Genomic DNA, 26,659 nt, shown 5'->3' with positions numbered 1-26,659 from the left:
TGTCTGCCATTCAGTAAAACTCACACATTTACATCTGTTATTCTTGAATTATTTTTGGTTAGGGCTCCTCTTCTTAGAATTAAAAAATTCTACCCAGTTAACATTACCTTTGTAACTATTTAAGAATTGTAACCCTGGCAGATAGGGTTATAAATACCAGAGGGGGAAAGGATTTCTTGTGCCTAATAATATTTTTGTTTAGAAGAAGCCCTGGGAAACCAGGAATGGATTATCTTGACTTCAAGATTACGATGCAGTTTCTATATGTTGCAGTAGTTCAAAAAGGAAAAAAAAAAAAAAGCATCTCAGAGAGGTTCATTTTTATACGGCATGTAAAGAAAAAGAATAATTATTCTCCAAACACTGTGAAGCTTTAGATCAGAAACATTTATCTGTGCTGCATTTAAAAGAATAAAAGAGGAAAGGAAGGGAGAAAAGGGAACAGGGAAAGAGGAACCTGTCGTGAGCCCTGTTATAAGCTATAGTTCAAGCTTTGCATTTCCTCGTGTCTTTTGAAACGTAAAATTCCACAACAAATAGCCCGGTAATGTAGAACCAGTATGAAGATTCAATTCAGATTGAAGCACTTTGGTTTGCTTTTGAGTCTTGCTATTTTCTGCATTTGTTTTGACTGTTCTCATCATTCAAGATTGACGCTTGGATGGGTGTGTAGGAGGAAGCAGCAGCAGCAGGCTTACAGCTTGCAGACAAAAAAAATCTGCCTTATCTGATGGCTATTATTGAAAATGCGAGGTGTAGCCTGGGCTGGGTAATGAAGGGGAGCGAGCGAGGGGGAGCAAGGAGCATGGAGCTGCATACTGATGAGTGTAGGAGTACTTGATAAAAAGAATTCTGGCTGCTGGCCGTGCATTGCTCATTGTGGAGTACTCCAACAATCACATAGAACGCAGACCAGCCTAAGCTGACAGCTTGATATGCCTTCTTCTGCTGCCTGGTTTTGGGGGCTGTATGACGTACTGGTCGGTAGTAAAGATTAATATGTAAGAAATGTGGAGCTAGGATCAAGTCACACTCCACAGCCTGCCTGGCAAACTATGTTTTACTTCTGACTTTGCTCTCTCGCTGAGAACATTAATCTGTCAAGCTGGCGGGCTCCTTTGATAGCAACTTTCCCAGGAGCATGATGTGGCAATGCCACCTCTCAGCCCAGGACTACCGCTATTACCCCGTGGACGGCTACTCCCTGCTTAAACGCTTCCCTCTTCATCCTCTTACAGGACCCAGATGCCCTGTCCAAACAGTGGGACAATGGTTGGAAAGCATTGGGCTACCTCAGTACGAGAACCACCTGATGGCTAATGGATTTGACAATGTGCAGTTTATGGTAAGATGCTCTCTGTGTCCAGGGAGCTGCCTTTTGTCTGTCTTTGCTTCTTATGTGTCTTACATAGCTCAGAGGCAGCCTGATTTGCTCCAAACCGATCAGTTTTGTATATGTAACTGCATCAGAAAATTGAATGCCCTTAGGACTAAACTTACTGTGTACATATTAGACACTTACTGAAAATGAGATCTATATGCATCCATATACATATGTGTTATATGAATGAGCCGGCAGGGTACTATTTATAGGCAATGGAGAAGATTAACATTTATATTCTCCTTGTCATTCTTTGTGTGATTTTTTTTTATAAATTGTAATCTTAGTATACCCAGTTAGATTGTATCACTCTTCAACTAATTCTAGATTCCTAAACCTTATTATTTTATTTGAGCATCAGCATTTAGTGATTAATTAGACAATTTGTTATGCTGATGGTGTAAAAATCATTCTTTCCTGATAATTATTCAATAAGCAGTTTAAATCATTTGGACGCCCTTTGGTTCATTAGCAAACTGCTTCAGATGGTCAATTATGGAGAGTATTAACTTACTTACACATGCTGATTGAAGAGCAATGAAGTATTGTTTGTTACTTTAGGTGGAAAATAAACACTTGGGTCAATTCGTTGTCAGCATGTAGAAAGAGGGATAGATGCACTGAACACATTCATGTACTTCTGAATCCTGGTCTACATGCAGTTTAAACCTGGTGTGTGCAAACTTCCCACTGTGATGCATATAGGTGAGGAAGGATGGGGAGGTGTGCTGATGACAATCTGGCTTTCTAATCATTCCCATACCTCCCCCAGTGCTCATCAGTTCCTCTTGTAAAGCTACGTCACAGCCCTTATTGCCTTTCCTTGCTTTTAAGCTCCCACCACACATATCACTGTTCCCTAAATTTAGAGAGACCTATATAACATGGGCATGTAGCACGCAAATTACTTGTAGAAATAATTAATAGTTGTTCTTAAATAAAATGCTGGGGCTGACACCTGCAGCTTGCTAATACCAGAACTGATCGTAAAAATACTTAGAGCTAGTCAGATCTTTTTATTTTCATGTGATATTATTTTTTTCTCCAAGCTGGGCTTGACTATGTAGATTGGAAGATTATTAAAATTCTTGAACTTCTGCTCCTTCCCAAAAATGTGTTTGCTTGTAAACTTTGGAGGGGGGGTGGGAAGCCATAAATTTAGTAAGTCATGATTTTAAGAAATTATGTACATATAACATTTAATGAGTGTTTTGTTGTTTTTAAAAAATAATTAGAGATGCAGCTACTGTTATTTTTCTTGAATTTATCAAGTACTTTTACTAGCTAGATAAGATATTTTATTTTAAGAGGAAAAGAGGGAAAGTTCTTCAAATGCTGTGAAAGTCTTAGGACACTGAGATTTAAACAAACTTAGGACCCTAAGTTTAATTCCATTAAATGGAATTAAGAAGTAGAGGAACTATCAAACAGAATTAAGTCATTTCATCATTATTTATGTTTAGTGTACATTTCAACATCTTTATTCTTTCTCCCTGTCTGTATTTGAAATGGAGCTTTCTCATTCCCATCCCTCAGACCCTTGTCCAAATTTATTGTGGTCCATGAGAACTCAGGTCTCATGAGACCTCAGGTTTTTGAATATTCTCAGTCATTTGACCATACTGAGATACTTGATTTCAGCTTGATTTTCCTCTGAATGTTAAATACTATAAACAAATATAATCCCTTTTTAAAAGCCTCTGACTGAAAGGTTAATCACACAGGTTTTAAATAAGAATTTGGGGAGAGATCATAAAATACATTCATAAATAAATTATATACAAGCACTACAAATGTATCTGGAAGGTGAAGATCCTGGACATGTGCAGCAAAATCAAGGTCTAATCATAGATTATTCTTTACTTGTTTAATTCCAAGTATTAAATATAATTTTTCAGAAAATAAGAACACATTATTAATTCATGTGAGCCAAATACTTTCTTTATGATACAGAATTTAAAAAAAAAACTTTTGAGTTATCATGTAGAGGAGTTAATTAATTTTGAAAATGAAGCATTCATAAAATGGTGTCATCAGTTACTGCTTTACATGCTGTTATACACCATCTATTTGCTACTAGAACAAGAAATGAATTTTTACCTTTATAAAAATCATTTATTGATCTCCATAACCTAATTTACTTAGTTATGAACTTAAAGTACACTAATATGATTGGCCCACTTTAAGAAGCAGATTTCAATTATGTGGTGAAAAATCTTTTTTAGACTTGCTAGTTTTCACTTGGTATCATATTCTAGCTTTTGTTTTTCTTGAAGCACATTCTGACCTGCATTTATTCATCCTGTTGCCTAAGCAACAAGCACCACGCTTCTGTTAACTATGATGTAGTGCCGGTCTTATTAGTTTTTTAGAACAAGACAGTAGACATCAAGAGGGTATAATTAATGTTGGTGGAAACATCATAGTACATCCATGCATAGACATGCTTTATTTAGGAAACATTCCCAGGAGTTAACTTTTCATTTAATCAATATTCCATTAATGTGAGTTTAAAGGATCCATATGAGTAACTTTAAAGTATTTATTGAAAACTTTAAACATTTTTTTTTTGCTAAATCTATTCTATATACTCTCATATACAAACACAATATATGGAAAATTTGTCTGCATGGCTATGATTAACTTTAATAGAGATTACTTATATCAATTCCTAGACATGGTTAGAGGAACTCCCATTACTGCACTTGCTTTTAAATACCTGTCAATTGTTGCTTCTCCTTCAGGCTCTTGATACTTATCCTTGATTTTAAAGATATGTGAAATGTTTTTCTATATCTTCAAGTTAAAATACCAAACTTTTTCTTTATGCATTTCATTCTGTTTTGTAGAATAATTGTGCACACGAATTGGACCCTTTGTATCCTTCAAAATAGCAAATAAATAAAATTGGTACAAAGAATAGCTACAAAATTACCTCAGGTTGCCTAAGACTTTGGTAAGGTCACACGTGTGTTAAAATAAAAAGTCCTATCACAACAGAATCCTGAAGTCTTCCCTAGGTCCCACTCTGCTTGTTCCTCCCTCTGAAGTCAGACTTCATTTCCTCCCTCCTGCTTACGCACTTCTGCTGCTCACCAGCCCTAGAAGTGCCGCTGGGGTCATCTGACACCTCATTCCTTTACCCCAAATTTGCAACATACACAGTGTGTCTGTTTCAGCGTTATTTTTTTCCACCAAGAAGTTTAGGTATAAAGTGAATATTACACAGAATGCACATGCTTCTATTTCCTTATTAGGTTTATTTCTACTACCATCTTTTTTTCCCTAAGTCTAATGACTTCTTCCCTAGTTTTAAGTCTCAAACAATCTCTTCTTGTCCCTATGACTTTACCCTTGGATTCTCTCCCCACACTTCACAGACTGCTGTTTTCTTTCCTTCCCCTGTCTTTTATTCCAAAGGTCTAACCCATTTCCTGCCTTGTTTACAGAGCTTTTCTTTAACAACTCCAGTCCATAGCAGCCTTTTTTCCCCCTCTGAATTCATATCATGGTTACATATGGTATGAAAAATTACATTTGGCATGCCATTATTCTCTCTCTAGAATTAAGTTTTTAGTGGTTTATATCTTGTCTCCCCAACTAAACTAGAAGCTCCTCAAGTCCAAGTTTTACATGTTCACTTCCCTTGCTTTACACACAACTCCTAGAATAATGCTGTGTATATAGAAATCAGCCCCCCCAAAACCAAATGCACAAAAGATTGTTATGGATGGACCTCCAGTCTCATTTTTAAACTAGTAACCTTGTTTTACCAATGGGAACATGTACCCTTCTCTAAATCATGCAACAAATTGTCTTTAAACATTTTCTGTGCCAGATACTGTGTTAAGTACTAGGAATGTAACAGTGAACAAGACATGACCTTTTGTTCTCAAGCAAGATAGTATTGCCCTCAGACCTATCATAATGTTTGCATTCACATCACACACATTCCTTCATTCATAAACACACACTCTTGTGCATGTGCATACACACACACATACACACTATATCTCAGGGATATTGGTCCTTTGTCTTTCCATCATGTGTACTTACTAGTAATTGTTTTTCCAGCAATAAATTATAGTAGTTAACAGAACAAGATCTGTCATAGCATAAAGTAAAGAAAAAATATAGGCATCAAAATTTAGCAGTGTTATAGTAGATTTATAGTCTGAAGACAGTAAAGAAAATTATATTACTTGGAGGAGGACTGACTCATGACCTTACCATAACTAGCTGACAGTTATATTTGTAAACTCTGACCAAAACAGAGGAAGCATCCTCTGTTCACTTTGGCTAATTTAACCATTATTAAAATGTTCAAAATGCAGCCTTTATGGAGTTAGACATGAAAATAATACTGACATCCTTACATGAACTGGCATTATATACACTTGGGTGGAGAGCTTTCACAAAGGACTTGCTGGAGGTCAAAGTGAGTAGTGCCTATTAGATAGGAAGTGAAGCCCCAGAGCTCATAGTAGTCATCCATCTGAACAAAAGATTTCAGCAAGATTGAGCTTACAAGTACAAATTTAATTGACCCCCCCCCCCATTTCTGTGGTGCATTTTACATGCTCATGGACTTACATCTCTTTTCCACTTTTATGTAACTTTGGCCGGATAAAATGACCTTTTAAGTATCTTATAACCATGTTGGGATCCAAGTAACAAGTTAAACTTGTGAATTAGAAATACATATTGCTCCTAAAAGATAAAACTAATAATCGCCTGATGATTTCTTATTTAAATATTGTTTAGGAAATTGTCATGGAATTACCGAGATTGGAAGGTATAAGAGAAAAATACCTGTCTCATTCCTGTCCCTTCCTATATCTGAAACAGCCTAGACTTTGAGTTGAGTGGGTGGCCTTACATTGCAAGTGCAGGTATAATTTTAAAAACTCATTAGGCCAGTAGTTACAAAACCCAGTTTTGGTAGGGAGTGGGGGTGCCGGTGGGGTAGGTGTATATAATTTTTCAACTACTGGCATTTAAAATCTGTCGCTATCTAAAAATTGGTGCCAAAAGGGAATCATTCGTTATCTGGACTACAGCTTAATTGCAATCATAATAGATAATAAAAGTCTGGCAATGGTGTGAGAGAGAACTAAAGTAAGACTTCCCATTTGTATAGTTTTTCTTTTTTATGATTCAAGGTACTCATTGGTAAAAACCAATCTAATCAGGGTTCTAGGAGAAATATTCTTTTGGGTAGTTATTTAATATTTTGAGCTCTTTAAAGATGCAGGGTACAATACTGGTGCTGGCAGAGCTATTAATTGCTCTTGTGTATCCCATTAGCCTTGGAAGGATACTGATTGCTTGTGCAGCAGAAAGTTGGAAATGAGGTCATGTGCAGGAATGGCCATGTTGTAAGAATGGCTTTCAGAGAACACATTAGCCACAATTTTAACGTGATAGAAAAGAGCCTTTTCTCCCATCTGGAAGTTACTCTGATTAAATTTTTAAGCATTAAAATACACTGCCCCATTTTCTAATAATGCAGTAATATAACTCCCATTACTAACTAATGCTCACATGAATTGGCCTTTAATTTAGTCATGCAGCATATTTGCATAATTTGATCTCCAGTATTGCTTCAAATGACCAGATATTTGGGATGAAGAATTTACCTCATGAGTCAGAAAACTTACTAAAACTGCCGAATTATAGGTTTATTTTAAGAAATCCAGCCAGAATCATATTTCTTTTCTTCTTTAAAAGGAGATATTGCTCAAGCAAGTGTTCAATGGCAGTGACCTCCATTTTCTCACTTCCAGTTACCTCTTTACCTTCTTTATAATCCAGCCTGCTTCCCAATTTTTCTGCTAAAATTGTTCTCTTTTAAGTCAGCTGTGATCTGTTTCTTGGCAAATCCCCACCCAATTTTTTTTTCCTCATTTCGTTTGTTTGCCCTCTTCACAGTATCTGATTTTCTCTCTGCATTCCTTACTGTTATTTACTCCCCATTTGGGTTCCATGGCACTACACTGCCCTTTCCCATCACTCTGTTTTAATCTTCCATGTGTAAATGTTGGTGGCACGCCGCCCTTCCATCCTCAGGGAGATCGTTGGTTCTCTGAGATCCATATTAGTTCTCTTTGTTTCACCTCTTTCTACCTGGTTTCCAGTGCTGTTCAAGTACTCAGTAAACATTTTCATTTGCATGTATGCATCCAAGCATTTGGCACAGACCTGGCATGGAATAAATGTACAACAAATGTTAACTGTTACAGCAGCCAAAGTGACCTTCTAAAGCACATATTGACTTGTACACTACTCTGCTTAAGATCCTTCAGAGGTTCTCAACTGCCTGTGGGATATGGTAAGACATTTCCAAAATCCATAGCTTGGCTTTCATATTTAGAAACCCTTGTGGCCTGGCCCCAGCTAATTCTTCAACCTTTTCTCCTCATTTCCTCTCTTTGCATTAGGGAACTGCATACTTCCCTTCCATTGCCTGCTTTTGCACTTTCTATTCTCTCTGCCAAGAATCATCCTTTTCCCCACTTAACTGCTTTTTATCCTTTATCCCTTAGTTGTCACTTCTAGCTGTCAGTTCTTTTCTGACCTTCCAAGTATGGATTAGGATCCCTTCTTCTGTAGTATACTTTCTTAAAACATACATTATTGGATTATATCACCTGTATTCTTGTCTGTCTGTCCCTACTATCCCTGTCATACATAAACACTAGAACAGGGTTGGCAAACTTTCTCTGTAAAGGCCACTTGGTAAATATTTTAGACTTTTCAAACTCCATAGTCTCTGTTCTACCCCTTCAGTTCTGGTGTTGTAGCATAAAACAGTCACAGATAATATGTAAATTGAATGGCTGCAATTGTGTTCTAATAAAACTTTAAAGAGCACAGACTGATTGGGTCAATGAGCCATATAGTTTATTCACCCTGCTCTGAATCTTGAACTCCTCAAAAATTAGAAATATACTTTGACCCTCTGTATCTCCAGATCTAGCACATAGTTTATATGTGTAAACACAGCAAATGTGTAATAAAAGGAGGAAGAAAGATAAGAAGAAAGGAAAGAAGGCAGGAGAAAGAGAATGAGGCAACCAGGTAGATGGCTATAACTGCTCAAAGGGTTCCTGAAAGCTTATTTGTTTTCAAGATAACCCAGCTAGTAGCTGAGGATGTTCAGAGCAAGATTCGACCTTCAGGAGTCTGACAGGAGCCAAGCAGGGTGTTTTTGCTTTAACTAAGCAGCCTGGAATACATTTTCAGCGCAGGCTTAGGAACTAGAAAAACACAGCTGCAAAGGAAGTCTGATGTTCCCTCTGTATGGAATTCCTTTCTCTTCCTTCTTCACCTAACTACTGTTCATCCATCGGCTTAAGCATCACCTCCTCCAGGAGACATTCTTTAATACGTCCAGCCATTTGGCTGGCATTCTGCCCCATCTCTTTGCATCCATAGCACCCTGTTCTTAGTCCTTTCCAGCCCTTATTGTATTGCATTGCAGTTGTTTTATCTGTCAGATATCTGCTTCTACCCTAGAAAGTGAGCTTCTTAGAGAAAGCTTGAATCTTGTTTATCTTTGTATTCCTGAAGTCTAGCACAGTGCCTAGCATCTAGTAGCCTACCAATAAATATTGATTGAATGGAATTTTTAAGTTCTATATAGTTTCATATAAATTATTTCATGTAATTCTCACCATCAATCTATCAGGAAATATTTTTATCTCTATTTATAAATGAAGGGAATGGAACTCAACAAGGTTGAAAAAAGAAACTTCCAGCAGAGTCAGAATTACAAAACCAAACTTCTCGACTGACCTTTTGAAATGTCCTTACTCAATCCAGTAAAGTCACACAGTTTCATCCTGTCTCCCTTCATTTGTTCAGCAAATGTTTCCCAAGAGCCACTGCTATATTGCAGATACCAAGCTCTGGCTCTTCGTTGAAACACCCCTAGTTTATGATTCTTCTAACCCTTTAAAGGATTTATTTATCTTACTGCTTCTTACCTTCCCATCCCTCCACACTGCTTCTTGAGAAGACCTCTACTTTAACCTAGACAGAACCCTAATCACCAAGTAAATATAGATCGTCACTTTTGTCCTGGAAGTGAGAAGTCTAAAATCAAAGCATTAGAAGGGCTGGTTCCTCTGAGGTCTATAAGGGAAGGATCTGTTCTGGGTCTGTCTCCTTAGAGATGGCCATCTTCTCACTGTGTTTCAATACTGTCTTTCTGTCTGTATGTTTGTGCCCAAATTTTGTCATCTTATAAGGACACCAATCACATTGGATCAGGGCCTATCCTAATGACTTTAACATAATTATTTCTGTAAAGACCCTGTTTCCAAATAAGGTCCCATGCTCAATTTCTCAAGTTAGGAATTTAACATATAAATTTAGGGTGACACAATTTGACTCAAACAGTCCTCAATAGATACATGTACGTATGTATCCTTTATTATCCCTCAGTAGGCCAAGCAGAGATAATGGTCATTCAAATAAATGCTTGCTAAATTAAATTAAAATCTATCTACTTGAGATTTATATGAGATTTTGAATGCCTAAAAAAATCTAATAGTACTCTTTCATCAATGATAAGTGTAATCTTTCTACTAACATATTTTTCAGTATATGGGTACTGTACAATATCATACTGCTAGTTAATATGAGAAGCAGCAAAACCAGAACAGAGAACTTTCTACCTATCTAGCCCAGCCTCTACTTATCCCTAAATAAATGTATTTCAAGAAATATTCATTTGTTTGACATCCTTACATTTGACAACAATCTGATAGAAGACCCCCAAGAAATAAATGATTAGGTAGTAATATTTTATTAAAAAATCATAACTGACCTAATAATATAACCATCGCTTACTTTTGCATATATTATCTTTCCCTCCACCACAAATATTACAAAGTATGTAGTATTATCCCAGTTTTACAAATGACAAAATTTAGTAATGGAGCTGCTAACTATCTGATCCAAAGCACTCAAGAGTCAAATCCAGGTCAATGTGAGTCCAACAGGAAAGCTTCCAGCTAGAGCAGAATATCTGGGTGAGATGAGAAAGGCATTAGTCTGGGCAAACAACAGTAACATAAGCATTCCTTGTTCTTGGGGAGGTGATGATTCAGAGAAGCATTGAGAGAGGTGAGAGAGCAATTTGCCATGTGCAGAGATAGGGTAATCCAGATAAAATGCTTCCCACCATACACGGGGTTATAAAAATACAGATGAACTTCCAGGTCAAGTTTGTCCTCAGACTGTGACACCTTCTGAGTGGAGTAATTTCATGCATACAGGTGACAGTGCATCTAAATGCAGCAATGTTCATGAAAGACATGATTTGTCTTTCAGAAATAATTCTTCCTAAGGTATAATGAGTTGTCCTGATAAATAGCTACAAATACTTATCATAAAAACACTCAGCCCACAGAGATGTAGTGACAACACTGAAGAGCATCTCCCTGACCTCATCCCAGACAACACATATTGGTTTGTATATATCTTGCAGTTCTCAGACATTGAGAACTATCCAAGAGCACCTGGCCTACAACAGTATTGAGAAACAAGAATCTTTATGTCTCTACTTGTGAATTACAGAGTCATATAGGAGGAGAGAAAAATAAAATAAGTGATTAGTATAGGTCTCTGAGCATCAGGTTATTATTTGTGCTCCTCAATTCCATAGAGTTAAATTTCATGTTGTCATACTCTTACCTTCTCTCAGCTTGAGCAAAGATGATTAGGATTCATACATAAAGCATTGTGGAACATTTTGTATTTGTGAACCAAAGACTGTTTAGATGGCTAGAAAGAAGAATTATTTATTCTTTTAGAGTTATAGAGACCTTGAAATTCAAGGCCTAGAAACTAAAGTATCTCAAGTTTATTTGGCAAAAGTTATATCACACATTCTTTTATCAGAAAGGAGTAATCTTGTAAAAGAGGGAGCTGCCCATCCAGTTATCCACTACCCCAGAACAAATTAACAGGAACATTCAATCTGGCAAATATCTACTCCAGAAATCCCTCAATCTTTAAAAGGAAGTTGCAAAAGATTATTCAGACCAATTCAACCATTTAAGAACTGCTGAATAAATAATAAGGAGATTCTTTTTGGAAGAGTGGGTGAGGGTTTGTTATATATTCAAAAATACAATCCATTGAATTTCTGGTAAGTAATTATGGTACAATGGAAAGAAGAATACTATATTAAATTCTTACTGTATTTTGCAGTTTTAAAAACTCATACATTATCTCAATTTGAGAAATAGAAGAAATAGATTTTATGTTGAGTTCTAGCATAAATAGTTTGACACTAAGTAAGCCTTCTTTTTGACAATATCTCAGCAAGCTCAGATATAGCCTATTTTTTTTTCAAAAACCCTCCCTCAATTCTGTCTGCACTAGACTCTACCCCTTAACCCTTTTTACCTTCATAACCAAACTTCTCAAAAGAAATGTCTGTACTTGCTGGTTGCCCTTCAGCATAATATAGTCAGGCCTTGAAAACATCAGCCTCTGTCATTATCCTGGAGTCATTTATAAACAGTGAGCAGCGAACTCCTAATTGCCAAATACAATACACGCTTCCCAGGCCTTATATGCCTGATCTGCATAGGGTTTTTATTCTTTGTCCACTGCTCCCCACTGAGCTGCCGTCACTTGGGCATCCCCATCCCAGTGCTGCCCTGCTCTGTTTCCTTTGTAGCCTCTGGGCTTCTGCCTGAGGTTAACATTCTGCTAGAGGTTAGCGCTTGACCCTCTTCTCACCTTACATTCACCTCAGGTGACTTCATCAATAGCCCACAAAGTTTTCTACCTCATATACTACTGACCCCTCAAACTCCATGTCTAAAAGCAAAACTATCTTTCCCCTAGAACTTATTCCATGAGAAAGTTATCAGTTGGGTAGAATGCTAATGAAAAAAAAAAGTGAGATGTGACTAGAAAGGTAACCATTGGTTTTGGCAACATAAAGGCCACTGGAGACCCTGACAAGAAATAAGAGCTACAGAAGCCATTTTGCATTGGATACAATACATGGTGAAAAATTCTTGAACGAAATATTCCTGACTATGGGAGCACAGAAATGAGTGAGTAGCTAACAAGTAATTTGGAAGTCAAAGGGAAGATTTTTTTTAATAGGAAAGACTCGAGTCATGTTTGGGTACTGATAGGAAAGTTTGGGTAGAAAGAAAAGTATTAATATTCAGAAAAAAAAGGGGGAATCCACTAAAAGAATAAACATGAGAGGGATTGAGATCCAGAAACAAGTGGTGGGATTAGTCTCTAATAGGGACATCCCTATTGTAACAGAAGGGAAATAGAGAATATGAGTACTGATTTGTATGCAAAGTGGTGAGAATATAGAACTCTATTTCCTCTAATGGTTTCTGTATTCCCGTGAGTTATATGAGACAAGGATGTGGAAGATTCAAGGATATATAAGATATGGAAAAACCATCTTAGAAAATGAGAAAGAGCATTTACTAAGAGAATGGATTAGCATTATAGGACTATGTCACAGGCTTGTTTGAGGTTTGTAATCATTAGGCTCTGTGTAGAAAAGACAGTCATCCTCAATAAAAGTTGGAAAGACAGTGGCACTTTAAGACACAGAATTGCTTTTCATAGTCTGGTTTCTTTGCTTTTCATAATCTGGTTTCTTCACTTACTGGGTGGGAGCCTGAGCTGGTCACTTAACCTTTGTGAACATCAGTTTCCCATGTGCAAATTGGAAATAGTACCATCTAGTTCACAAGGTGGTGTTAAGAATTTGATTAAAGCTAGCTGTGTGCTTTCAGTAAGCAATGAATCATAATGGGGACAAGATTGCCTGTTCTGTTTATCTGGCAAACCATTTTAGAATTACTGATTAACCAGGACAGGAGTGCAGTGAGACATAGAAACTGCCACAAGGCTTCATGGCTCTTGCCTGCATAAGACATTTGATACAAGGAAAAAGCTTACATTAATTATTTAGGAACACCAAAATATACTTAACCTATCTCAGTAACCATGTATCAATTATAACTCCATAGGGTGTTGGAAAGTTATGTCACTTTAATTCACTCATACACACCACAGACCTCATTATATTGACTATACATATGTATACTTGAAGAACTGAGCCACTCTGGTTTATGGCCCTGTGGTACTATATGTGACTGACTGAGTACTGTGGGACTTCTACAGAAGTAGTTTGCATTTAGTGCTCTCCTTAAGAAACACACTCAGGGACACTCACTTGTTATAAAATGTTCCTTTAACCAGAGTTGATCAAATTATGATAATTTGAAGACTCAGGAGTCTAGTAGTTTTGTCCTGAAGGATTACTAACCTAAACTTGCATTAAAACTATGAAGCATATTAATGTTACAGCATTTTAAAATATGAATCTATGTGTTTCAAACCTGTATCTTTCATCCTGTAACATGTGCTAGCAATCTGAAGTATAAAGTAGATAAACCTTTGTAAAGGGGTTCTTAGCTAAATCATTTTGAATGGATTCTTTGGAGATTTCTTCATTCATTCCTGAGGGAATGAATTGAGTGCATACTATCCTCATCTAGCTGTGCTAATTTTGATAGGGACTACAGAGAAGCATAATACAGGATTTGCTTAAGGATCCTACCATCTACTCAGGGAGCTAAGACTAGCATACTTAACAGCTTAACTAGCAATACACACTCAAATAATAATAAAAGTCAATAGTGTGTTTTCACAGCATAGAATGTGATGGTAGAAGAAGTGAATGTTATGTATCTGTGGGTGATTATGATTGAGAAAGAAGACAGGTCCGTTCACTAGAGTAATCAGAGAAGACTGTCTGGAGGAAGTGAGTTTGAGAAGTATTTATGTAGACAGTACATAAAGAATGGGGTGGATGACCCAAGATTAAATGAAATCGTAAGCAAAAGTGGTGAGATGTCAAAATGCAGGTAGTGTTTGAAAAGCAAAGGAGATAATGGTCTGGCAACACTCCTAGGGATCATGTCATGCTTCTGTGAATGAAAATGTTCTCTACCTTGCAAGATCGTGGCTCAGACACTACACATGCACCATATGGGAAGACAGCTTAATGACCCATCACTGTGCCCAGATCGGCTCATCCAGATGGCAGCACACACATGCACTTCACACATACAGACAGCAAAGGAGGATGAGCAAGGAAACATCTGTCTGAGGCTGATTAACCATCTATTTCTAGACGATGCTAAAGAAAATGAAGTTACTGGAGTTACATTAGGCGTTTCTCTGAATAAGCCCATCTTCCTTAGGGCTAGAACACTGTCTCAAGCCAAGAGCAAATCTGTTTTCAATCACTTCGTATTATCTGGAATATCCTCCAAAATTATATCTATTTGCCTGCTAGAGCCTCTGATTCTTCAAAGACATTTACTGCCCCCTGTTACCAATAGCTAAAGCAACTCCCTTACTTTTACTCTGCAGCTAGGACCACTGCCAAGACACCTCTAAAACATTCTCAGCAATAGAACTCAGCCTGAAATGTTCTAGGAATTCAAATGAAGAAATATTTGCCTTGTGGTCACTTTCACAAGCCTGACAATATGCTGGGCTCCTAAATACAAAGATTGATGATGACAATGATGAAGAAGAAAACTTTTATCATGTTTCTATCCAGGTACTATTATTGTAAGTGTTTTACATATATTAACTATTGTAATTATTTTAGAATGGTGACATATCAGGTCTCTCCTCCCACAAAACTCACTATCTACTGGAGAAGCAGACACGAAAACAAACAAATCCTTCAGTACTATAACTGACTGGAACTATAATTGAGTGACTCAAGCAATGCTCCATAGAAGAGGTCAGGTTTACAAGAACTCTTGATAGATTGGAGAGATACACATGCTGACAAGGGCTGAGTGACAGGGGCAGCCTCACAGGCAAGTGCAAGAGCATGAATTTAGCATGGAGATGCACAAAAAAGGAATGGTACACAGGGGTATCCAGTAGCTGATCCAGTTGGTATGTAGGAGGCAAAGGTGAAAGAAAGTAATACTTAAAACTAAAGGGATCACCATAGGCCAGATGGGGAAGAGTCTGTTTTTATTCCACTCCAACTTGGATCTCCACAGGCCTCTCTGTGTAACTGAGAATGGATGTTTGTTTATATCTATCTGTTGACGAGTGTGCTCTCTGCTGGTCCTTCCCCCTCCATACCCTCAGCTCCTTTTAGTTTGAAGTACCTTGGGGAAAGGACATTGAAGGGTCTTCTCTCCTCTCGTCACCTCTGCAGAACCTCCTAGGGAGCGCTCAATGTCAGTTGACTGACCGGCTAATCATCAGCTCACGGCTGTATGTGATTATCTGTGCTACCTGACAAGGCTGAGAGTCTAGGGATGGTAATTACACTGGCTTCAGTGGGGACTTCTGGTGTCAGAGATCCTCTTAGAAAGCGTTTTATTGATACTAATTCAGGAGACAATTCTCTAGCACAGAGAAAACAGTTCCTTTTAGAAGCTGTAATCAGAGCTGACCATTTCAATAGCAATCTTCAGAGCCAAAGCCTAGGTGCTAAAAATTAAAGCTCCTCTGTTTCCTGTTATCCCACAACCAAGACAATGACAGCATTAAATAGGGTCTGTCTCCCTTGTGTCCTCAAGAGCCCTGTTGGAAAAAGAATGATGACGAAGGGGCCTGGCAGAGGAATGAGTGAATTATGACTGGTTAATTGTTTCATTTAAAACCTGACCCTCTTCCAAAAAGGTGGTTTACATAGAACAATGTAATACCAAACACAATCTAAACAGCTAACCAAAGTGAGGAAACTCAGAGAGGGAGGTTGATAGAAGAAAGCACACTTACAAAAATGATAAATAATTGAAGAAATAAGTATGTAATTTTTAAAAACATCAAAACAAATGCACACAAATAAAATTTAAATATGTCTCTGCATTCTTCTTCCACTTCTGACCCCACTCTCCAGAAGCAAATGCCTTAAACATTTCTGGACTGAGCCCTTCTGGTGGCTGTCTCCACTTGACATAGATGGTATTTACTCACATCCTGACCTGAGATAAGGATTCACCTCATTGCCCTCATCATTTCTTCTGTCTTCTAACTGCCTGCATCGGCAATATTGTTACAAACTGAATCTTAGCCAACAAACTCAGGTTCTATGAAATATCACTTCTTTGTGTGTTTTATGTCAGTTTAGCCTTGACTCCTGTGGAGAGTTAAGCATAAAATTCTACTGCCTTCAGTATTGGCTTCTCCTGTCATTGCCTATCCATAATACCAGAAATCCAAGTGTAGGCAGAAGCACAAGGAAAACTGTGCTCTGTGGTGCTGAAGTCCTCATCGTCCATGCTTGCAGTGGAAGATGCAAAAATCCAGTGTTTTCCCTCCTGCCTCCGTGCCACTCAGGAGGTGTGGCAGTCCTTATCAAGGGTGAAAACCCCATATGTAGATCCCTCATGAGACCACGCAGGGGTGATGATGGTCCCAGCCATTCACACTGTTATCCAAGCTGGAAACATGAGAGTTATCTTAAAACTCACCTTTTATTTATTTTTAGTTCATTATTATTTTTTGCAGTGTTGGGGGTTGAATCCAGGGCCTTATGTTTGCTAGAGGAGTTCTCTACCACTGGGCTACAGTATCTTGAGCCATGCCCCCCACACACCTTTTTTTACTCTTAATAATTATTTTATTGCTCTTAATAATTGTTTAATTCTTCCTATTCCTGATTACTTTACCTTTTTTTATATTTTCTGCTTCTACTTTATCCTTACGGTCTCCATAGTTTCCCCTCAGGTATCCTGTCCCTGGCTGGATTTCTCTGAGACACATACGTGTCATTCTGGAACTCTCTTCTTTGCATTATATTTCTGAATCATATTCACTGTTTTTTTTTTATGTTTTTCCTTTCTCCTTATTTTATTTCTCATATTTCTGGAGCACATACTCAAATTACTTTAAAAAATAGAAAAGAAAAAAGCTGAAAAATACATGAGAGGTGAATTCCTAAGTTCTTGTGAATCTATAAGTGCCTACATTCTTTTCCTGGTTAATACAGTGATTTGGTATGTGATTCCAAGCTGAATCTAATTTTTCTCAGAGCTTGGAAGGCTTTTCCTTTGTATTGTCAAGTTGGATGCGGCAGATGGAAAGTCTGACTGACATTGGTTCCTAATAGGTGACCTTTTCCCTTTTCTGGAAGTTTCTCAATCTTCTCTTTATCCTCCATGTCTTGACACTATTCTCCACTAAGATGTGACAAAGTGGGTGTCTTTCACTCTGTTTTGCACTTAGACACTTTAAACATAAAGATACATTTTGAGAAATAAATTCTCTTACATTATTTATTTGATCATTACTATGACCCTTCTTTCTCTCTCTCTCTCTCTCTCTCTCTCTCTCTCTCTCTCTCTCTCTCTCTCTCTCTTTAATGAACTCCTACTAACCAGATTTTGGACTTCCTCAATCATTCCTCAATGTTTCTTAGCTTTTAGCTCACATTTGCCATCTCTTCTTATTTTTTTCTCATATATTAGGAGATTACTTTCAAACTTCAAATTGATTTTTTTTAAAGTTTGAGCAATAGGATTTTTAATTTAACAAAGCTCTTCTCTATTTGTTTTTCATGATACTTTTTCCTTTTCCTCATATGTAATATTGCTTTGAACCTGTCAAGTATATTAATTAGAAGTGATTTGTTTATACTTTGAACTTCTTGGAATAGTGTCTAGTTAGTTTTTCTGTTGCATTTTGTCTTTAACTTGGTCTTTCTCAGTTGTGCTGCAGGCCATCTCCAGTGACTGGTAGTGTGTGTTTTCTGTTCATATTTCAGAAATAGGTGATGGAAAAGAGAACCAGAAGCTCTATGTACATATTCTTGTTGTTTTTGTTTGTTTGGTTTTGTTTTTAACTTCCAGGCTTCATGTCATAGTGAGCAGGGTGTTCCCATGAGCAGTGTCCCAGTTGCTATTATCCTAGATGCTGTGGATCTCCCCAGAAATTTTTAAAAAATATCTAAGGATGGAGGTTAAATGTCTGATGTATGTGTGTGTGTGTGTGTGTGTGTGTGAGAGAGAGAGAGAGAGAGAGAGAGAGAGAGAGAGAGAGAGAAAGGGTTGCAGAGGTATTGGGAGTAGGAATGAAACTATTGCATTTACAAATCTTCAAATTTGTCCCCATCTTCTGTACCACTTCTCAGTCTCCTCCTCCATCCTTCATTCTTAGACTGAAATCTGATGAACAACTTGGGCAACATTTATTGGTTCGGGGCTCTTGCAAGCACCCTAACCTGACACTCCCTCTACCCTATTGCATTTGTCAGTGTTTCCCCATTCTTTCTTCTGAAAACTTATGAAATCATTTATACTCCTAAAGATTTTCTCCAATGATCTTCATTATTGTGAGATGATGACATTCTTTTTTCCAGCTTTTTACTGTAATCCAAGAAGAAAAAGATAGACCAATGGACTCAGGAAACAACTTGACATAGAATCCAGATATAGTCATACATTTCTTCTTTACTCATTAAATAATACCAAGCAAGGAAAAACAATTGTTTATAAAAAGTAGTAGCAATATCCTTAAGCCACCATTTATAGAGAGGTGGCATGGTGTAAACATTAAAAGGAACATAATGCCTAGATTTGTATCCCAGCCTGACACCTCTGAGCTGTATTACCTTTAGTAAACGACTTGATGTCTCTATGCTTATCAGGTATCCCAGTGCCACAAGCTCAAGCATTGATTATCACCATTGCTATTAGTGTCCCAATTTCAGGACAAGGAGGCATGGAGAACATAGAGCCTCTGCAGTGATTTGCTGCCCTTTTTCTAAGGTAGCAAAGACAGAGCCTGAAGTAAATAGGCTTTTGAGCATCTATAGTTAGGCTACTACTTTTTAGTTTTTCTTGCCTTCAAGTCCTGAAGGAAGTAGTAGCACAGATATTCATTTGAAAAATGCTGATAAATTATCAGAAACATGTTTCTGGACATGGAGTATGATTTTTGCAGCAACTTCTTGGAATAAGGAAAGAGAAGAAAAGTAAAAAATTATGAGACCTACATTATTGTGGTTGTTTGGAAGAGGAAATGTGTAAATATCATGGAAGGCTCCTTTGAGAGCACACATGGAGAGGTCACCTGAAGGAATGGGAAGCCTCCTGTTCTTGTGATGGAAGGGCTAGCTCTAAATATTGCTATGACACCCTGTACTTAGGCACATGTTATCATGACACCATATACTTAAGAGAGAGAGACAAAATTGAAACACAAGAGCATATAACAGTGCAGTTTTGGTGTATTTTAAGTTAAATTTCCAACTCCAAGCCCCTTTTGAAATACCATTTCTCAACCTCAAACAAAAGTTAAAAAGATACTACCTTCCATGTATGATGAGTGTCCACTTCATGTGCTTTTTATAATTTGATACTCACAACTTGCTGAGGTACATATTGCATTTTAATAGATGAGCAAACAGAGAAGCCAACTAAGGCTCAGAAATGGTAAAGAGCACATGGCTGATCGGTAGGATGCTAATTTGTAAGCCCAGGTTCATTAGCATTACTTTTGTTTCTCTTCTACATATATTATTATTAGGCTCCAAAACTGCCCCACACACTTTTTTGCTACTATGCCCTTTGCCTTCCACGACTCACTCTTCCAAATGAAATCATCTATTCTCAGTTTTATACCTAACACAACCCCTTAATCAACCACTATACATAGAACTCTCCATCACTTTTTATAAATCTTTCCTTTTTCTTCCTTCTGGCTTCTTTTTCTAACCAAAGTGATTTCTGCCTGCCCCTGCACTTTCCTCCTGAGCTTCATGGTCCTCTCCTCTGAGGGCCTCTCACTGGCTCCTTCTTCCTCAGCTTCCCCCCAGGGCTCTCCCCTTACCCACACTCTGCAGCCTCCAGAGAGGCCCACATTTCACCTCCTCCTCCCAGCCCCAAAACTAGTTGCAGTTCAGCATCTTTGCTTCCCACCAACATTTTCTGTTGCTATGGAAACCGAGCGGCAGTGCTCAAAGGAGGGGGAGTCTTGGAGCGCAGTCACTGCTGGCCTGGGTGTGGGAGGAGATGGTAGGCAGCTGGGGTGGGGGGGGGGGGAGGAGGAGAAGAGGAGAGACTAGAAAACTCAGGATCAGACACCAGCCAGGACTGGTAGAGAAAGGGACTTCTCAACTTTCTCCGTGAGATCGGTAGAGGCAGGGGGAGAGCAGCCTGACGCTGGGCTGCTTTAGCAGCTGCACCTCTCGGATGGCTGAACAGAAGGAGGCTGAGTAGGCGGCCCTTTGGTGACAGAGCCTGGTTCCCAGGCTGCTTGTAATCTGTCCTTAATTTGCCACTGAGGAAGTTAACTTTATGTAGCTAAGAAAAAGGAAGACTCAGGGGAGCCATCATCACAGAAAATAAATATGTTCCCATTACAAATGAAGTAACAGGATAATTTACAGTCTCAGAAGATGAGGAGACAGGGAGAAATGGCCTGTATCTAATGAAAAGTTTAAGCTAAAAATTAGGAGGGAAGCTTTATAGGAATAGTTGCTATGTAAAAACAACTGAGATAAAGGAGGACAGAGAAGCACAGAGCATTTTCACTAGCAGATCATTTAATCCACACCTTCTGGAAACTTATTTGTGCTTGACAAAAGGCCTGAGACCCTCAGACTTTTCATAACCTGAGAAGTAAGGCTTTTGAATATTTTGTGCAATCAGTTTATGGCCAAAGAGTAGAGATGGCTGAAAACTAGAATAAAAATGTCAGGAAGTTACAACTGGAAGTGAAAATTTACCTTAATAAACATGAAGTTAAAAAAACAAACCTATGGGACTCTAGAAATCTCATACAATACAACCATTCACTCCTTAAACTAGCAAGTGTTCATTGAGTATTTATAGTAGCTAAGGGATTGTACTGGACCATGGAGGCTGAGAGAGAAGATGGGGAAGCAAAGAGAAGCGAGCAATGAATGGCCACTGGGTTACTTCCACAGCTTTAAGCTGAGTAGAAGGGATAAGCTCACAAACAAATCATTCCAAGCACATATATATAGAAGTTTTCAGCACAGATGTACTACAAATGCCTAGAGCATCATGAAGGTCTCTGACTGTGGGAGACAGGGAAAGCATGGCAGAAGTGGTCTCTGAAACCAGACCTTAAAATACGAGTTGAAAGGGTCCACAGATACAGAAACCCAGAAAATTTTGTAGCAGGGAAAGCCACATGATCCTAGAGGCATAAATGTTCAGAAAACAAGAATGCTGCTATAGGCATAGTGTTTGGGTGTCAAGAGTGGGAGAGAGAGAGGCAAGACATGAGGTTAGGAAAAAATTAGGACCCACACCTCAAATGACATCCTATGAGTTTGAACTTAATTCTGTACAAAATGATAAGAAGGCAAAGTGTCATAAGATTTGCACATTAATACTCTGACTTTGGTGGTGCTGTTGGGGATGAGTAAGGAGAGCCTATTAGGTAATGTGAGAAAGTTGCTGGCTGTAGGGATGGACAGAAGAATGAGAGATAAGACCTGGTAATAACTGCCTTTCAGAGTAAGATAAAGGGAGGAATCAAGAGCTGGCTGACTTATAAGGATGAATTCAGCTTAAGCAAGTAAAAATTCCTTTTTCAAAAATATACATGATGCCACCTAATCTGGATTCACATGCTATTTCTTCAAGAGCTGCAAAGGGAAAAAAATCAATTAAATTTTACTCTACCAGCCTCCCTACCAAATGGTTCCTAAATATAAGACTTATCTTTCATGTTTCACAAAGCAAAATTATATGTTGAGATAAAAGAAACGAATTGCTAAGGATTATTTTTAAAGTTATTAAGCAATTGGCAGTCCCCAGTGTGCCTTGACGTGTCGTTTAAGCACATCATACTGTGGCAAATGGCAGAGATCATAAAGAAGCATGGGTGGAACTAGAGAAAGAATTGCTGAAATTGATATAACTGTCCACAAGATTAAAAAAGGATGATGGTGTCCCTCCAAAATTAACATAAATTTCATAATTTCATAAATTTCATAATTAACATAAATTTCAAATTAAAGAAGGAACCAATCCATTACTTTTGGTTTACTCAAGTAATAAACATAGGAATAAATACTGGATGAGCAGTCATTCTGTTCATGAACAATGATAAGTTTTGAGGTTTTCACACTTTTCATTTTTTATGTAGTCATTACTTAAAATCCCAGTGTATTCTGAACAGCTTTTCAATGCCGAGGAGATGAATGAGGAGTCTTCAGTAGGAAGATGAGTGCCAGTTAGATAGCATTTCCCCTATTTAACCAGGAGTGTTACCTTATTTACTTCTATACAAGAGTTACGGACAATCACTTAAATGTTTTAAACTGATCTTCAATCTCTGTGAAGATTGATAGCAAGGTGGGAGATGGTGGGAAGCTCCTTTCCAATGTCTCTGCTCCCTATTTGGGTTCTAAATTTGAACATGCCTCCCGCTCTCTCTACCATATACCTACCCTTGGCCACTCTTTGGGTCATCTAGCTGGCCTCTGTGGCTGCTGATCAAATCATTCCTGCTTCTAATTTAGCCTATTGCACTGCCCCAGTTCTGATAACAATGGCAGGCCTGTCTCTGCCTGATCCTCAGTCTTGTCCCACCCTCCATGCTGCATAACACATTTCTTTTTCTCAAAGGTTTCAGCCAATGATTTGCTTTGGGATAAATAACTGAGGCCTACAACCCATCAACAGACTTATGGCCTTCTGTCTGGAGCCGTGAGCATTGCCTGATCCAGACACTCCCCCTGCCTCGTGGGAGGGGAACAACATCTACACACAGACACAGCGCTTCTTTATCCTGGGCCACCTACTGGAACAGTCTGCTTCGACTGCGCTCTGCTACTGCTGTACCCTACTATATGGACACTAGGATTTACCCTCAGACCAGACCCCTTTCTCCACTACTGCAACTCAATCAGTTCCTCAGCTCTTATTCCATCCCTCCTTTCCTGGCCCTGAAGTGGCCCCATCTGTCCCATCCTGCTGCAGTAGCTGACCATGCCCAGAAGAGTCAGACATAGAGTTGTCTGTGTCCTGTTTAACCAGCCTCCAAGCTCCCAGTTGAAGAGTGGCTCCATTTTTGGGATAGTTTATTTATTGTGTCTTGGTAACTTCCCATTCCAGCTCTCCGGACTTGCTACTGCATAACTCCACTTCTCCCAGGCCTTGGAACTTTTCTTGTTTTCTCAGATCCTGTCTCTATATGTGTGCTCTCTCTCCTTTCTACCACAGTGGCAGGATTGAATTACTTCCACCCAACAGTCTGGAAAATTTCTCATAATGCCAGACCACAGGCTGGTGCTGAGTGGCTGAGAAACCAGGTCAGAAAATCAAGTGTTGAGGATTTATTTCAACCAATTTGAGAGGAATGTACAGATGAGCAGGCTAGTTCCTGTTTATCGACTGGAATCCCTGGAGTCATTTGAACAGGTTCAAATTAGCTGTCAGTGTGGCTAAGGGCCCCACCTTGTTCTAAGTGTGCACAACAAAATCCCAACAGGAAATAATGAGCTCTTAGATAAAGGCTTCCTTTCCTATTGCTTGATAGTCTGACTCAGAGTCTTAGAAAACCCATTCATGGTCTCTGTCCAAATTTCACCAACTATGCAGCCGAGATAGGAACTAATGATGCTGTCTCTTCATATGGCATGTCACAGTGCTATTTATGGATTGTTAGAGTTTGAACAAGTCATTTTCAGAATCCATCACAGTATGTAGCTACTATGTGGTTTTAAAATAATTAGTCCTATGAGACAAGAAAGTATGATGCACATTTTATGCATGAAAAATCAATTCAAAGAGGTTAAGTGACACGCCCAAGGTCATTCAATCAACTGGTTAAAGAAATTACAATTTCTACATAGGTAATATTAGTTTTTTAGTTTTCAACATGTAGTTCACAAGTGGTATCTATTATGATACATTTTGTAAGTGTCTTTTCAAGTAAATTGTGTTCATCCTTATCTTAGCAATGAAGAGTTCCATTTTATAAAAGGAAGTATGATCTGTGGAGGGAAATAGGATTCATGGTCCAAAAATAAAGTCTACCAACCATCTGCTGGTAGAAGCACAGCAAAGACTAAGAGACCTAGAAGGCACCCAAACAAGGAATTATCAGGTCTTCAAGGTTTCAGGACACAAAGAAGGCAAAACTACTGTTTCCAAGACCTCGTGGCTCTTCGTGCAGCCAGGTGTCTAAGGCACTCTTTTTTTTTTTTTTTTTTTTTTTTTAGAGAGAGAGTGAGAGAGGGGAGAGAGAGAGAGAGAATTTTCAATATTTATTTTTCAGTTCTCGGCGGACACAACATCTTTGTTGGTATGTGGTGCTGAGGATCGAACCCGCATGCCAGGCGAGCGCGCTACCGCTTGAGCCACATTCCCAGCCCCTAAGGCACTCTTTTTTGATCTGGAATTGTTAATGATTTCCTTCACAGAGGAAAATGATTCTCCATTGGAAAACAAGCCTTTCTGAGTGATATTTAGTATTTAAAGAGAATACCATATGTTTATGTTTCCTCTGAATAAAGCATCATATACTGTTTGTTTTTTCTGATTCTAAGGTCCCTTCCTCCAGAAACTCATAACTGTTTTCTTCTTTGTGAATGCTGAGAAATGGTAATAGTCCTTTTAGATCATCTTCATCATTTCAGAATCTGGAAGCATCAGCATTGTTGGTGTCACACTTTTTAAAAAATATCTGGAAATTGGGATAAGTATCTGAATGAGATGGGTTGAATGGGATGGTATAAAGTAGAGATTCCCCTAAGAGTCAGATTGTGTTTGCCATCTCAATGAGTGGCCCCAGAACAAGCGCCCTCCTACTTGAGTCTTTCCCCACCATGTTCAGCAACCCAATCTCAACATGATAATATACAGGCAAGTTATTCAGTGTTCTGAGGTGGGAGTTTGCCTGTGGGCTTGCCGGGGTGCCTTAGAGGATTGATGTCTTTCAGCAGAAAGTTGCAATTACACTTCTCAAGAAATAACCTCTTTTTACAGAACATATCAAATATATGGATTTTATGATCAAATCATCTCCTAAGATTAGCTTTTTTTTTTTAACTCAAAATGTCCATCATGACTCAAGCCCTAACTGAATATTCTGTTTTTTTCCAAGATGTTAATTGGATCTACTAATATACATTCAATGCCACAATCCACTGGTAACCCTGTTAATATTTTGGTTGGACAAGAAAGGATAGAATCTCAGTCAGTTAAAAGGAAATTTGGAAGCCATGTAGAACAATCTTCTTGTTTCAATAAATGAGAAAATAAATGTACAGAGCATTTGTGATTTTCTAAAAGTCTCACAGCTATTACAAACTCCTCTTAGAAGTAAGTAGTGTGTACACAAAATTTTAAAAATAAATGTAGAGCTGAGATAGAAGAGTCCAGGCTTCTGAAACTTTGTTTTGTATTCTTACCCCTTCTCCTGGTCTCCTCAACATATCCAGGGTATATGGCAGCATGCAATGATGCCACAGAAGTCATTAGATATAACACGACATGTCTTTCCAAAACATCACTTTTAAATTTAATGAATTGTAACAGGTAAGGGAGGAGAGGGAAGAGACTCCATTGTTTTTGTATGAAAAAAAAACCAGATATTTTAGAAAACTGTATCTAAATTTTGCTTAAATGTTTAATTAAAATACCAAAACAAAGGAATTTCATGTTTGCAACTTAATGCTTCAGGTTACACTTTCAGACACCCTCATCTGCCATCCAGGGTGTGCATTCTTATCCCTCTGGCAATAGCAGAACTTGATTCAACGCCTTAATTAAAAAAAAAAAGTCCTAGGGCTAGGAGTATAGCTTAGTAGTAGTGTGTTTGTCTAACATGAACAAGATCCTGAATTCAATTCCCAGCACCACCAGAAAGAGAAGCAGGGTTTGGGGGAGAAATAAAGAAAAGAAAAGGTCTTGAATTATTCTTCTCATCCATCTCTGCTACCTGCTAGAATTTGTTTCTTAGCATGTCCACCTCCAGGATACTGGATTTGAGAAACCTGTGATTTTCATTGACCTTCTCTCTTTTTTATCTTATTTTAGTCATCCAGTCACCAGTATTGTTGATTTTTACCTCCCCCAAATTTCTCAAATCTCTCACCTTGACTTTATCTATGTGGCCACAGTCCCAATTCATGCTCAGAACTCTTGCCTGAATTCAATCAACAGTGCAACATGGAACATATCAATACATTATGGGAATGAAAATCTTGAATCTCTTGGCTTATAGTGACATAGTCGCACAAGAATTTGT

At 38.2% G+C, this 26,659-nt stretch overlaps 1 protein-coding gene across 20 annotated transcripts in view; it reads left to right on the top strand.

The window, feature by feature from the left end:
• The window catches only part of ANKS1B (ankyrin repeat and sterile alpha motif domain containing 1B), a gene marked incomplete at its 5' end in the record, with an annotated part of 1,127,620 nt that overhangs the window by 753,750 nt on the left and 347,211 nt on the right, over positions 1-26,659 (top strand). For 10 of the 20 annotated variants that reach the window (XM_081311089.1, XM_081311088.1, XM_081311087.1 and 7 more), the window contains one exon: positions 1,142-1,345. In XM_081311089.1, coding sequence (XP_081167215.1) covers positions 1,142-1,345 — 204 coding nt within the window. Of the gene's footprint in view, positions 1-1,141; positions 1,346-26,659 lie in introns of those variants that run through there. The other 10 variants (XM_081311098.1, XM_081311097.1, XM_081311094.1 and 7 more) reach the window with 2 other exon arrangements.

The sequence above is a fragment of the Spermophilus citellus genome (genome assembly GCF_964194105.1).
Source record: "Spermophilus citellus genome assembly, chromosome: 10".
Lineage (NCBI taxonomy): Eukaryota > Metazoa > Chordata > Mammalia > Rodentia > Sciuridae > Spermophilus > Spermophilus citellus.
The sequence above is the reverse complement of the archived record's forward strand: the minus strand, read 5'-3'. Positions and strand labels throughout refer to the sequence as shown.